This window comes from Bombus flavifrons, chromosome 7 (genome assembly GCF_040668555.2).
Source record: "Bombus flavifrons isolate JBK064 chromosome 7, iyBomFlav1_principal, whole genome shotgun sequence".
Classification (NCBI taxonomy): domain Eukaryota; kingdom Metazoa; phylum Arthropoda; class Insecta; order Hymenoptera; family Apidae; genus Bombus; species Bombus flavifrons.
The window spans coordinates 11,869,588-11,885,387 of record NC_138448.1 but is presented as its reverse complement, the minus strand read 5'-3'; the positions used below and the strand labels follow the sequence as shown (position 1 = coordinate 11,885,387).

The following is a 15,800-nucleotide window of genomic DNA, read 5'->3' as shown; positions in this document are numbered from 1 at the left end:
GGAACAGCAAGCGGGGAAAAGAAGCGAATATTGGAGGCATCGCGTCGATACAAACAGGCACTCTTTACCCTGACAACGCGGCTGTTATCACCGGCAACGTATTAAAACCATTATCCAAGTTATTTCGCTTGAAAAGAAAATCTAAACGTGGAATTTGCACCCTGCAAATTGGTTCCGGCTACGCTACAATTGCAAAGCAATCGAAATCGATCGGTGATGGGATTAAAGAACGATGGAAGCATTGCCTTTTCTCATTCCGAAAACTATGCGTGTTATATATATGAAATACGAAATGCGTGCTCGTCGACGTAGAAATAGAATGTACAAATGCAAAGAGGGTAACGATGATTAATATCCTCAAAGAGTAAGGTCAAAGGTATAATATACACGAATCACCAACATACAGCTCGTTCAGGTTTTTATTAGAAATATAAACAAATAGTATTTTACACTGATTGATTGGAATCGTTTGATAGAACCTCGCACGTTATCCCAGACGTTCGTATCTTCGTGTTCTCTCCGAATACACCTCTTTTATACACGTACGATCAATCATCGGTTTATATTTAGAAATCTCTTGCTCTCTTTCTCACTCTCAAAATTCCGCACCCGTACGCACAGATGATTTATCGAAGACGCTCTGCGTGATAATCTGGGCATTACCAGATTCGGAGTTCGTGTAAATTGGTCGCGAGAACACCGCCACAGTCTTCGTTTAAGTTAATCTAAAACACCAGTGGTTCCAACGATCTTCGAAACATTTAAAGATTCTCGCAAATACAAATTCACAATTTCAAATACAAATTCAGCTATAGTTGCTTTAATATTTACAACGTGCCATTTAAAATCGCGTTATTATCGTAACAAAAATCTTTCCAGATGCAAGGATCCAATATGACGTCCAGCCGAAATTTATTCGACGTACCGTTGATTCTCTAGTTTCTGGAAATTTGTTCGGCAGGCAACGGACTGTAACGTTATCGATAGTCGACGGGTTCGAAACTTCGCTCGATTTCTCAATCCGACGCCGGTTCGTCGTTCTCCAACTTTTCCATTTGCTGACTTGGCACCGTGGAGAACTTTGTAAGTTTTACCAAGTCTTCGGACCGTGCCCGCGAAAAATATGTAATTGATCGGGAGAATCGAACGCGGACGTCGGAATAGAAGCGGAATCCGCTCAACGCAACGGTAAGATTATTGTTTCGAAACGATATCGAAGGAGGAGAACAAGGCCGATGTGTATCGTGCATTATATTTTCCCATTCGAATGAGATGTAACGACTCGATTATTACACGGAACATCGATAGAAGAAGAAAAGGAAGATGTACGTGTACACGAATGCACGCGCGTTCAGGCCGGGATGCAGCTAGTATTGAGAAAAGAACGTGTGTTTGCGTGTGCAAAAGTAAGCGGACTGCGAATCACGAAAGGTTTCAACGAATATCTCGAGTATTCTACTCTCGTTTGGCACAAGATCGCCTTCGTTTCAGAGACTACATGGAGGATTTGTCGATACCATCAAACGAGTAAGGAGGTTTAATGTACGCTCGGATACACCCTTTTCCCTTTGATGTGTTTTTTTTTTTTTTTTTCATCTCGTTTTCCGCATCTATGCAGAACGTCCATACCGAGCCGTTTTCTTTCTCTCGACTTGCACAAAATCTACTTGAACCGCGAGTCCATCTAAAGGCCGCGTTTCTGTCGCGTTTCTCGCTACGGAACGGAAACTTAAAGCAAACGACAAAGATCAACGAATAAACATAAAGTCGTAGAGTGTTTTAGAGACGAGGTTTAGTCGCTCTCGTTCAAAAATACTTTTTTCTTTCGGAGAAAGAAACGCCAAAGGCATTTTACGATTCAGAAATTCCTTCGTGTTTCTTTCGTTTCAAGGAAGTCATACCGATCGTATAAATAATTACATACATCGTCAATGTATAAACTGGGAACTCTCGTTATAACGAAACTACCACGTTTAGGAACTTTATCCATTTCCATGTCGAGTCTCTCGATGAGAATCTCTTCGACGAATGCTGAAATCCACCTGATCCTCTTCGTCTTCCATCTATCAGCAATTCCAACAGACCTTTCTGTGTTCGACCTACGCGTCAAGCAATTGTTCCATCTTCTTTGAGGAATCCTCGGACGACTTCCGTTGCCAGAGGTTATACGATCGCCCAACACCTCTCCTCCCCCCCCCCCAAAATCGTCAGTTCGTAGAGACGTGTTTAACCACCGATTAACAGCCACGGTAGAATCACGGTCACGCAAAGAGCCGCCAAGCAACTGGCACACATTGCCAGCGGACTGGCAGCTGCCTCCGGTTCCGCCTCGATCGTGTAATCCTCGTCACGCTCGAATTCATGGACATCGACGTCGCACCGGAAAGAGACTCGACCGCTCTTCAGATGCGAGCTGTCCCTTCGAAGCAACAACGCTGAACCTTTGCGCTCGATCTTCCATCCAGGTTCTTGCAGCAGCATACGAGTCATCGTGTTTGATCCTTCGTTCTTCACCGTATGCTTTGACAGAATTCTTTGTTTCTATTCGTTCGCTGTCGTTTTGACGTTTTCCAGGCGAACTGGAGCATCCGGTTTCTTTCGAAAAAGTCGCTGCTTGTTCGCTGGTGTCTTATTCGTAGAGTCAGGTTGCGTGTTTGGACGTTCTCAAGGCTGAGACCACCGGTATTCCGCTACCTGCAAGACAATACAGAGTTAATCAAGAGGACACTGGTGTAGATTGTTTGGACGTGAATTACGCGGACAATAGTCGAGTTGATAGATGAGACGTTGCTTAATCTTATCTTCCACCGTTCTAATTTTTATAGAAGATACAAATAATCTAATCTGACTGACTCGAGGCAGTGATTCACCGCACAACATGCGACACTTATCAGCTTATCGACGACGATAGAGTATCTTCTTAAATGCTTTTTAAGCATTATATCTATTCACTGAATAAGAATATGTTGATCGACGCTAATTGCTTCCGAACGGAATGAAAGTACGAGAAAAAGAAGTATAGAAGGTACACCGTATAGAAACCGAGTTGCGGATATTTTTATTCACGTGCTAGTTAACTGCAAACTTGATTAGCAGACGGCAGTCCATAAAAACGGACCTAAGATTGGTAAACAAAAATACGATTCTCGAAGAATTATGTACTAAATTGTATTATCTCTTCGTTCCTGACAATATGTAACGAAATATTGTAGGATCTTGCTACAATTAGTTTATTTAATTTAGATTAAACAGGCGTTGGTTAGACAGGAAACGATGGTTGTTTAACGTGAACTAAATACAACAACGTACTATAATTAAGACAACTAAATAGTTAATTTGCTACTCTTGTTACCTCGGTTCCAACGCTCTCGCACACGCGGACGGCACTCTCTCGACAACGCAATTCGCACTCTCTGACTTCTCAACTAGCACTGCCTGTTAGCTCGTCCTAGTCCCTTAGCATCCCTTTGTCTTTTGTCCTAGCCTCACCACGCACGTTTTTCGCAACCGCTCGTGGCCAAGGTCTGACAGGCCTTTTCCGTCTAACTATTCGATTGACCGACGATACTGTCGAAGCTTAAGCTTTCTCGCAACATTGTTAATGGTTCTACCTAGACCAGGCCATACACCGTGGGCCAGACGGGAACAAGATGACCGCTCATCCTTACTGCGCATCCTCAATAGCCTTAAGGACCCATCATAAATCTCAGTAATTTGCTAGCTATGGTCCTTCAGACCCAAGAAATATCCTTTTTCCGAACCATTTTCTAAAGACTATTGTCTACTACGGCTTGACAAGGGAAAGTTAGTTTTTTTCACGTACAATGCTTCCTACTAGCAACTTTCTATTGAGGGCGGCTAAGACCCTTCCTAGTCCACCAATCTTCACCCCCCCCCAAAGGCATACAGCGCCCAAAATGCAGACTACCGAAGAGTCCTGTTTTGCGACCAAGTTTTCAGGACAAAAAAATCAACCAAAAACAAAATTACATAAAAGCTCCGCTCCCCAGCGGCTTATATCCAAAGAATAGATTTAAAATCACAAAAAATGTAAAACGCCGACACATAATATAGTATGGCTACGTCGTACCGTCGCGTATCGGTACTTTTGCCTAACACACCTTATCGAAATTCATAGTTTATTGTGAATACCCAATATGTATTAAAAATTGTATCTTGGTAAATAAACTCTAAAAAAAAAGTCCACCAATCTTCGTTTATCCAATCAGAAGCAATGTATACTGCCCTCACTTTCCTGACCAAAAATGTTATGAACAAATCCGATGGGCCCGTGCGATAGACACACCTATCGCTAGCTTTCCTCCGACACAGCATCGTCACTCAACCTTACTTCTCCTACATCAGGGGAGTCAAGTCAACTACTTCTTCTGCAGCATCAGGAGGGTCAAGTCAACTACTTCTTCTACATCACTAGAAAAGTCAACTACTTCTTCTACACCGCTAGAAAAGTCAACATGTCAGTAATCAACTATAACAAAACTCTAAGAGCCTTGCTCTATCCTCAACGAATATTGTGCCAGTGTATCGCGTCTCTATACGCTAACTCATTGTCGACGGTATATATTATAAGCAACGGTGTAACTTAAGTGGAAAAAATATATAATTTATAATTCTGTGAATCACAGTGTTATACTAACTGAATCACCCCTATTATCTTAACGGAAATCAGGGGATCGATCAACTCGTGGTGTCGATTATTATAATCGTAACGGGAATTTACGACTCCTGTTGACGTCTCTCCTCGCGATTGGTCGAAAATACACCCGATATCTCTTAGGACTTTCGTCCGCGATACTACAATATTAATTACAACGAGAATTTAAAACTTGTTCGGTAGAAATTCATTGAAAATGTTAAGCTCTCGTTACACGTGAAAAATAGGAAAACACAATATGCCAGCTTTCGCCAGGCTTAATACGGCCATTAAGCGGGAAACGAAGCTACGAAATTCAACTCGCGACTGGAGATTTAGCTAGCAGGTGCTTCGGATTTATGAGCATTTAATACGCAGACACTGATGCCGTGGGCGCTCCATCAACTTCCCGCGCGGCCAGAAACGAGAATTAATCGAAGCAACTTCAGCTATTCCACCATAGCTTCAGCGAACACCGAGCCAAGTTGACTGCTAAACCAACCGAAACTCGCGGGCTTGGTCCACGAAACTTTAGCCGCGATTCACTGCAGGTGATACCATACGATTACAACGCAAACAACGTTCGGTTCGAAGATATCGTTAACCTGTTAATAAGAAATTCGGTAGGTTAGCGTCGACGACGTTCATGTGGCAACGACCATACCCAAATCCACGCCATTCCATACTACCTGACAGCGAATCGTTAGGTTTTCACCTGACCTTTGCACATGGCCCAACATTACATTTTCCCTATTACGTAGGGCAATCAGGATCTTCCCCTTGTCCCTCAACACCAACAAACGCAACATATAAAAACTGCTAGCATTCGACCACGAGACTAGTCTTGTGTACAGTTTGGCCGCGATTTGAACAACTATTTTAACTTCGCTACTTCATTGTAACATTATACTTAATCATTTTCGCGAATAATAGCCTACAAAAACCTATAAAAGCACAGTCAAGTTAAGTTATTGCTCAGCTACTCCTTTTTTTATCCTTAATTTTATGTAACATTCGCAAACGTTTTCAACCGTCGTTTTATCTTACGTAGCCTCTTACCGTCTGAATCGGGAAAATAAAATTTTATGATACAGTTCTCAGTAAACGCGATACAACAAACATTTGCGTGATAAGGAGTATTCGATTCACGTTAGGGCATACAGTTTCCTATGTGGAAACATCACCAGAGAAAAACAGTCAGATTTGCGTTTTATCGAGGTTTTATAATCTTCATATAAATCCAATTATGAAATTTCGTTCCATCGTAAATAAGTTAACCGCGAGTAAATCGTTATAATATTTCCTACAATGTAAGCAATTGTGTAATACGACGAACACTTTGTGGAGAGATATTGAAATCTAGTAACGCGAAGGTTAAAAATGCTAAATTGCTTTTTCCTCTCGCGGAGAACGGCACAAAGTGACAAGATTCGTAGCATTTAAATAGCATTTTAAATACTCCAACTTATAATGCTATATTATACCTAATTACGATGTGTACGTATGCTATGAGTAGAGTAAATAACTAATCAGAATTACAAATCTCTTGAGAAAACAAGTATTTAGTAGGTAACACGATAAGAAGCTAATCGAACGACAGATAGTACGCAATTGAGAAATTCCTACATGAAGATGAGTAAGACGGTTGAAAGGAAGAATTTTAAGAGTCTGACAGATTCGAGCAAGTAATAAATCTTTCAGCGAAAAAATAAGACCGTTCAGAGTACGTGATCGAGCGAGTCGGCCGTTTCTCAGGAGAAACGAATCATCAATAATAAGCTGTGAAAACTGGTCAAGAGGCATTAAGTTCGGAAACGGAGAACTTTCATCGGTACGGCCCTTTTGCCACGTTCTGCATCGGGCTTTGCCCTAGTTTCGCTTCTTCGACGACTATTAGTACCGATTAGACGAAGTTTAAGGCATTATCAAGTAGAAAACTAGGCAAGAGGAAAGTGTTTCTTTCCTCTTTTTGCTTTTCTTGCCGATAAATTAAACGAATGTAGCCACTTAATTAAATCTAGCGCGATACCTAATCAACGTCGCTCGTAATAAATCTCTGTCGAGAACGCTACGCAACGTTCACATGCCACAAAACACAATGGGCTGCTGACTTAACTACGACGGCGATTCAGATTCCGGTCGACTTTAATAATAGACGTAGCAGTGAACTTTGCTCGGTAAATCGGTCGGCTCATATCGTTATAAATCGTTGCCCTATCCTGAATAAATACGGGTCGATAACTTTTTGCAAAATTTGCAAAATTTTTGGCCGAATCGAAAATTTTCTTATTTAGTAATACGAGAACGATCGACAACGTACAAAATTGTAAAAATGCTTCCTTGTAAAAATTAGGGATTGTGACTTATCATGTTACTCTGTAATCTTCGTTCTGCATCGCGGAAGCCCATGAGGATTGACAAAAGCAACGAAACGTTATCGTATCGGTGGAAAAATCGAAAAACGGACAAGCATAGGGGAAAGATATAAAAAATTCCATTACACGCGACTATCACCAGACCGAGCTAGAGCAAATGCTCGGAGGGATGCAGTTCGCGGTACTTTATCTCAGTCTGCTTTTGTTCATTGCTCGCTGAAGGATGTAATGAGATTCAGGAACAACAACACGCTTGACCGTACCCAAGTGGGCATACGCGGCCAGTTACATCACCTTGCCAGCTCTCGATGCGCAGCTCCATGGAGGAAAGAAAGAAAGGAGAAAAAGGAGAGTACACGCGGGCTGATTACAAACGTGAGCGGTAATTATTCGAAAACACAATACAGGAACGCCTCTCTGCCGGTGCACGCATGCATTTCAAGCTTTAATCCGATCAGATTATCGAATATCGGTTTTAAAATCGAGCCACCGCGATACGAGAGTTATTAACAGCTACGCAAAATTCATAATTCGATGCATCGTTGCGAGTTCATATAACGCGAAAATTGCTGAATCATAAAGATACTTTGTAACATCGATAGATCTTTTCGGAAGCTGCGTTTCAACCTCTTAACGCGAAAAGTTATATATAATATATATTAATATATTTGAATAGAGAATAATTAATGACGAAAATGGATGCACATTTTTCATAAATAGTGTTACGTCGCCTAAAACATCGGCGCTGCAGCTCTCGAGACCGGGCAGCCAATGGCCTGCGTAACGTCATTTCGACCCTCAGTAAACCTAAGGACCAACCATAACTTTTCTCTTTCATTGTGTACACATGTATCTTCATTCAATCCGTTGTCCTGAAAGTATTTTCGGCGCACATCTGGTTTTTAGAGAGGTCTTTGGGTTTATTAGTTATTAATTAAAAACACGGAGAAAGCGGGTACGCACCCATTAGGAAAAACCGAAGAGCTATCTAATAGAACAGGTTGGGTTTTCCCATGCACAAGGTCACTCACGAACCACGTTGGTAGGAGGCTTCCTACTCATCACTTCTCCTACGACTCTAGGAGGGTCAAGTCGCAGACTTCTCCTGCTACATCAGGAGGGTCAAGTCAACTTATTTCGTCAACACCGCTAGGTCAAGTCAACTTACTTCTTCTACATACTACAACGTCGAAGTCTAGCATCAAAATCTAACGTCTATCAAGTATCCTCTAATGCTACGCCCACTAACATACGAAATTCGACTGTAAGAGCCTTGCTCTACTATTCATATCTATCTCATCTTCGTGCGACAAGTTGTCATCGACGATTTATATCTATTCAACAGTGTAGTTTAAGCGTTGGAAATATATATATTTTATAATTCTGTGAATTACAGTGTTATATAAACTTAATCACTCCTATTATCCTAACGGAAATCAGGAGATCGATCAACTCGTGGTGTCGATTAGTATAATCGTAACGGGAATTTACGTTGACGTCTCTCCTCGCGATTGCGTCTCCCCGCGATTGGTTGAAATTACAAATAGCGTGCGGATATTTATGTATTTTATTTAAGGAATTTAAAGATGCAAGAATATAGAGAATGCACGAAGCATTCAAAATTGTATGAAATATTCAACGTAGATATTGTAATATTTAATAAGCGAAAGAAATTTCTAGTTAGGTTCCATTTCTCGCGTTATATTCATAAAAATATAAATTTCCATAAATATCTGTAATCAGTTTATCAAATGGTAGATATTTTAGTATGAAAGCTGTCGTAGCTTGAATCTACGAAGATCAATGGACAAAATAAACGACTAAACTAAAACAATCTATACTCTGTGTACTATATGCGTGTCAAATGGTTCATCTTATCTCGGCAAATGTTTGATAAAACTGAGATAACGAAAACGAGGAACGCGAATCGAGAATTAGTACAGCGGAATTAAGTAGAAGCGGACGTTCGGTGGTCAGACACTTTTCGGCCGGCTGTCCCTTTTAGAGTATTTTAATCCGTCGGAGAATAAATGGAACAACGGGTTCTCCTGATTTATACAGCAAACTAAGGCAACGAACGAGTCGTGCCAACTTGCATAGTACTACGACACTAGTCAAACTCTAAGACTCTAGGAACGCCGCTTACAATCTGCGGTGGAAACTTGGAAATGTCATAATTACATTACGGATCTTTGTGCGACTTCTATTTTTATGAGCATACGCTAAATGAAATAACAATTGAAAAATCATTTACTTCGCCTCGTAAATATTCCAACGAATGTTTTACAACTTTGAATATCTTGCACAGTTTTTCATATTTAAATTTCTTAGAACTGTATAAATCTGTCTGTAATTCAATCACGAAGTTTCAATGATGTAATCAGAGTTTTTTCAGTGGTAGACTCTGACGTTAAATCCTACAGCCATATACATAACGTTTGAACCACTTAAATATACGAGACTTACTTTTCCTTCAAAGAGCGACTCGAGAAATGTGTCGTTCCATTAATTGTGGTAATTTCGGATTAAACACTTTGCAAACGGTTCCACCGCTCTCTCGTTAGAGAATATTGCGATAAAAATGTGTTGCGCGAAAGAGGACATTCTAGAAAGTATAAACGAGAGTCGCGCGTTCCTTTTTTCTAGGTCGTAGTTTTCTTTTTCATCGCTAAAATGGATGCTTTATTTTTGTTTGGAGCACGCAACGATTTCCTAAAAATTTATAGCTACTTTCGATTTGCTCGAGAAATCGTCGTAAAAATATAAAATCGGTAAAGTGTTTTCCAAATTGAGCTAATAACCGGAGCTTCCAACGATTTCACCACGATGATCGTTGAACTAGTTCACGGCTAAAACAGGAAACCGAGTTCCGAACTAAACTGTCTACAAATACCCAAATAAATCTCATCCCTTGCATTTCGAACACAAAAACCATAATACCAACGAAACGGGAAAAAAAAAGAATTTAATTTTCAAACGAAAGAAACATAAGCAAGAGAATGAAAAGTTTGGAAAGTCCACTGTAAGAACTCGGCCATTATATTCGACACGTCTTAATTCCCCAAGTCTTTAATGGCAATTCTCTGTCAAGTTAACCCAAATTGGCGGTTCAGTGACAGTAGTTTCGCAAGCTTTTATCCAGTCAACTAATGGTTTCCTGGTTAAAAGAAACAAGATTCTTGAAACGAGTTTCTATCACCGTATCACTCGATGCAACCAAAAGAAGAAGAAGAAAAAAAAAAGAAAATAGAACGAGGAAGCACACGATTATAAGAAAAACGTGCGTTTTCACGATCAACAACTTATAATTCCATTGTTCGGCTTTTCGAGCGTCGAATGAATGCACGACAGGTGCAAGAAATTGCTTTCCGCTGTGTTTAAATATACAATCAGCACATTATTAGATCGGAGAAACGGAATGGCAATCGTTACCGGGTGCATCGAGTTAATTTCATTGGAGATTCGTAGCAGGGGGATGCAACGAAGCTGATTCGGCTTTAAAGACGGCCTAATAAGAAGGCAACGATATTCAGTCGTGTCCGAGTCACGGCAAACATTTCCACTTGAATATTCGCGCGAAAACATTCAGGTAAAACGTTGCAATTTAGCGAATTACGAAAGAGATGACACCGTTTGCTTATGTTAGTTCCACGTCGTAACCTTCCTAACTCGTCGTATCCGTCGAATCTTCCGAGTCAGTTATTCCATTTCAGTTATACGCTCGAGTTCTTCGAGAATACGTCGAATCGAGATACACGAAAGATGAGACCGGAAGATGGATACTAATTAATTGGATTGTTCCGATGGCGAAATCGGCGAAGATTTCATTTTAAAATCGTTTCGACGAGCTTGGGAAGACGGTATTATTTAAGTTGTGAAGAGCGACGTGAGCAAATTGCTCGGGTGCGATGGGACTTTTTAGCATGTTTTAGAACGAGGAAATTTGCACATCATTTGCATATCAGTGCGCGCGTCGTGAAAGAAACGTGAAACCGCCAGACCCGTATGCACCTAAAGTTTCCTTTCTGCAAGCTGCTCGAGAGGTTTTTAAGCGTGACATTATTTTAAAATGTCATTTAAGGACGACCTGAGAATGACCATTTACGGCTATAAAAAAAAAAGACTGGAAGAAGAGAGAAAGAAACTGAATTTATATCAGCGTATCATGCGAACATTTCATAAAAGTATACAATACAGCTTTGCCGTGGTAGCGGGCTTTCAGATTACGCGCTTTAGTACGAACTTTGGCTTTTCCTTTTTATCGCTGACGAATATTCGTCGAATGGGTACGTATGGAATTCGAATCTAGCGGGCTTTTCGAGGACGCGCGCGGATTGTGTATCGCTCTCGCAAAAGCTTTGAAACGAACGCCCCGAGGTCTTTTGTTCGTTCCGCCAACGAACGTCTACACCGGACGTTTCAGCGATGGCGACACAATTTTCCTAGTAAACGAGTGCATAAAACGTATTTACGCGCATTTAAATGCACACGGCTCAAGTCTGACGGGGCCAACAATGCGAAACTTCGCATTCGAGAATTTCGCCAAGATGCAGAGAGAAAAGGAGCATGAGAAAAATTGACGCGTCGAATTGACGAGATCGAAAGAAATTATCGCGACCCTTTTCTTTGCACAATAAACGCACGATTACGATGTCAGAGAAAATGAGCAAACGTTGAGTGCAATTGCATTACGGGACGATAAGGAACGAAATATTACAGAAATAAATGTCTCAAAATGAAGTACTGTCTCGCGATAAATAATATCGATATCGTTGAAGTACGCGCTGATAGAGTAACTCTGAACGAAACCGAGCAACTTTCAATTCATACATGAAATTCGAATTGAGGATAAATATTTCAACTTCGTGTCATAATTCGCATACATAAGATATTTTACGTTGGCTCGTCACTTTGACGGGATAAATCTGAAAGCCTTGAACCACAACAGCAAATAATCCTATTACAGGTATCATGGCAGTGGCATTAGTAATTTGGCACGAATCACCTTGCTTACGCTCACTGGTAAATTCGTCACGTGTTATCAATTCACGTTCATCCTCGCCACTGTTTTCGTCCACCATTGCTAACGTGACACACGAAACTGCCTTTGCGAATAATTTACGGCCGCGTAAAACGAATGTAAAAATTGACAATGCTTAAGCAACGTTTTCGTCTACGCTTCGATAATTCCATGCGCCTAAACTAACCAATTTTATTATTGACAAATCCTTGAGAATTCGAAATGCTCCTGTATAATACAAACAAAACGTTGGTCATATCTGAACGATAGCTTTTTTCCGTCGAATCTTCATAGCGATATGACGCATGCTAACGATAATTCACAGGAATACGAACAGAGAGAGGACTGAATATACGATCGACCAAACTCGTAATGAGTTCTACGTCTTACTCCCAATGGTTCACAGTCAGATACGCTTGCACGCTTTGTAATACCGCGCGAGCAGAACGTTTTTCTCATTCAGGCGGTCCCATTATCGGAAAATTTGCAGCAGACATTTTGCGTGGAATCGTGGAATTCGCTCGATTGTCCGGGTGGTGTGTTCGTAGTCGAGGGATCAGATCCTAGTGTAAATTCGCCAGAACTTGGGGCATAAAGACCGGATACGCTTCCGTGGGAAAACATTGTCGCAACGAGATTCACGCTTGCGTGTGCGACTTATACAATACACTCTTAGTATACGATATTAGCATCGCAAATTTATGGAACGACTGCCCAGACGACTTTTACGGCATGCGCGACGCGATATCGTCGCCAAGAGGAAGTAAACAACTAGAGCCATTGTCAACGTCGAACGAAAAGGTAAAAGTCCAACTGGACGTTACTCGAGGCGCTTATTCGAGTAGCGAACATCTAACGAGCAGAGAGAGAATTAATAATAACGATCGAATAATAACGATCAACAATATGTCACACGATTAACCCGATCATTGTCGCGATGACAAATAGCGACTGTCATGCTATGGCACACGCGTACACATCGTTTCAAATTTACGACATTGCGGAAGTCACGCCGACTCGTGGCTGGTGGCACGCGCGGATCTACAAGGTCTCACGTTTGACCCGTAAAAACAATGCGCCATTGCGTACTATTCAAACCTACGCATTCCAAGCTAAATGTGGTATCACGAAAGAACAGAGCATACAAATTTCCCAACCGTGACGCAAACGTCACACGAATATCGATCACGACAACAAAACTATACAAAACATTGTCTGTTTGATTAACCTCTTCAAGAACGAAACAGATAATTATATTTCAGTGATCTCGAAAAAATGTACGATGATCATTGAGCTTTTAAGGTTTGTTGAAGGTATTTTGCATATTTATTAAATCTTTCGTTACTGAAGAATTTAAACAGTAAACGATATAAGTGGCGAATAATTTCGTGTCGAATATACCGCTAAATGCAGTAAATGTAAATTTAAAAAACAATTTATCCGAATCTTTAGAAATAACAAAGGAAAACCGTAAGCGTCAACTTCGTGCCAACGTCCCTCTGTTTACCTAAACATCTCTACTTGTCACTTACATCATTCCCACTTCAACTATCCTCGCGGACCGAAGAGAAACAAATCCTGCGAACGTAAACGAATCCCTGAAGAGGTTAAAAAAGAGCGTATGTTTCATACACGTTCCTGTTGACACGTACCTGTGATGCAAGGCAGCAAAATGAACGAGATAGACGCGATCGTCACACGAGAGTCTTCGCTAATGCGGAAACGGGCTGAAGAAGCGAAGGCGCGTCGTGTCGATGCGTCGCGCACGTGGAACGGACACGTTGGCCTTCTTCAACCTCGCTAGAGAGGGAAAGAGAGAGAAGATCGCACGAGGTGGAACGTAGAGACGCGCGTCCTACCTCAAGCACGTCTGACACGCGAATGAACACCCGCGAAGAGCGATGTCGCGACGGGAGCCAGCAAGGGGAGGAAGCTAGTGAACGCGCAACAGACGCGAGAGCCGGGGACCCTACACCGTTTGCTATCCCCGCCGCCTATACGACCCTCGTGATTCGTCGTTTCTGCTCGAAGCGAAGCTCGATTGGTCCACGAGTACGGCGACGTGTACGAAACGGGTGGCCGGTTTTGCCTCTACAGCCTCTCGCTAATCGAACCATCGGCGAATTTCACGACAGCTGACGGTGTTTCTCGATGGAACGCAGGCTACGATAACGGTATCGAAGAAAGCTAGCTTCCAACAGTAGACCAGGCTAACCATGATTGATGCCTTGGTCCAGGCAATCGCGATTTTGTATTGCGTAAATCGAAGATCACTTGCGGCAGGTGTGTTGGAAATTTAATACGATGGCTACGTTTTGTAGTATTGGGGCAAAGTACTAAGTTGCGCGATAAATTTGTTTTACGATGTGGTTATATTCTTCGTGATGTGTTTCATGGACACGAATTGGCGATCGAAATGACTAATCTTATCTTATCTAGTTTGATATAGAAAAATGTACATAAAATAAAGCAGATCTGGGAATAGTATGTGTTTAAATTTCTACATTGAGGAATATTGAGGAATCGTAAGCAACACGAAGCCTTGTGTCGTATGAGTTTCACAAAAGAAACACGACGATAATTATAAAGGTGTTTTACTATTCTATATTTGAATGAAATGGTTTTTGTCTCTTTGAAAAAGATACTTCAAATTTGAAAGTCAACCATATCGTTTTACATCCATCGTATCGTTAGGTAAACAATTAACCACATTCGTGATCTACTGAATGAAACAAGGTGTCAGACGTATTATGGTCATATTATCGATTTCGAATTTTCCGAATGGAGCAAATATCACACTTCCTATTTATCTCTCTTTCTTCTATTTCTCTTGTTTGAAGATAAGCTGCCTCCTGCAAACAACCAACACATATCCGGGGAGTCTTAAGCGTAGACCAGATGAACGATACAGCGGGAAGTTTCTTCATACTGTAAGCCGCGGATTTGCGAACTCGAGAAACCACTCGCGTGCCGTGGAGAACCTTAGCAATCGTGTGAACCTGATTTCCGGTAACCTAAATTCTCGTGTTTTCACGACAATCAGAGAAACCACGACATATCATTCTATATCCATCATAATCTCTATCGATTGTTTAAGAACGGATAGAGAAGCGTTCAGAGTATAAAATATTTAAACTACACATACGCAGATTATTTTATTCGATGGAAAAATAAAACTTGGCCGGATATAATCGATAAAACTTTCTTTCGCGTTTAACTCATTAAACAGTGGTTCGTCATATATCACAAATGATAATTCGTTGGTAGGTAAAGACCTACGAAGGTGCAGTCTAAGCTGAGGTGGAAATAGCCCTTACCGTGACCGCAGATCGTAATTAGCTGCGAGTATGTCAAGCTGATACCCAGTAAGACCAACCTAGGCATCTTGTTATAGATTAGGAGGAACTAATGCGTGTGCAGTGGAAGGCGTGTCAGCCATAACGACCAATGGCTATGAAACGCAAGCTACCGAGAAGCTCTGCGACGATAATGTCAAAGAAAATCGAAGATACAATCCTCGTGGAATTAGCTCACCCTGCGCACGAAACTGGTAACAGCAAGAGACCGAGTACGATAATAGCAACGAATAGAAAATGATGGAAGAAATGAAAAAACTAATTCGTCAGAAATAATTGACATAAATCTAAGTTCACTAAGAATATCGAATGACCTAAGCAAAAAATGGATTTTATTTATGACAAATTATCGAGAAAGCATACGTATATATAACGATTCGTTGCGACCACTGATT

At 41.2% G+C, this 15,800-nt stretch overlaps 2 protein-coding genes across 8 annotated transcripts in view; both read right to left on the bottom strand.

Moving 5' to 3' along the window:
• Sesn (Sestrin) overlaps positions 1-15,800 on the bottom strand; it is a 147,269-nt gene that overhangs the window by 100,393 nt on the left and 31,076 nt on the right. The gene's annotated exons all lie outside the window — the stretch shown is intronic.
• Positions 402-13,927, bottom strand: LOC138182022 (uncharacterized). Of its 2 annotated transcripts, none has more exons than XM_069117486.1 (2): positions 13,702-13,927; positions 402-2,694 (listed from the first exon to the last, which is right to left on the bottom strand). In XM_069117486.1, exon 2 carries the CDS (start codon positions 2,488-2,490, stop codon positions 2,227-2,229), a length of 264 nt encoding a protein of 87 aa, XP_068973587.1. In that variant the 5' UTR covers positions 2,491-2,694; positions 13,702-13,927; the 3' UTR covers positions 402-2,226. The 2 variants fall into 2 exon arrangements, with proteins under 2 accessions (XP_068973587.1, XP_068973588.1); XM_069117487.1 differs by lacking the exon at positions 13,702-13,927 and adding an exon at positions 3,353-3,506.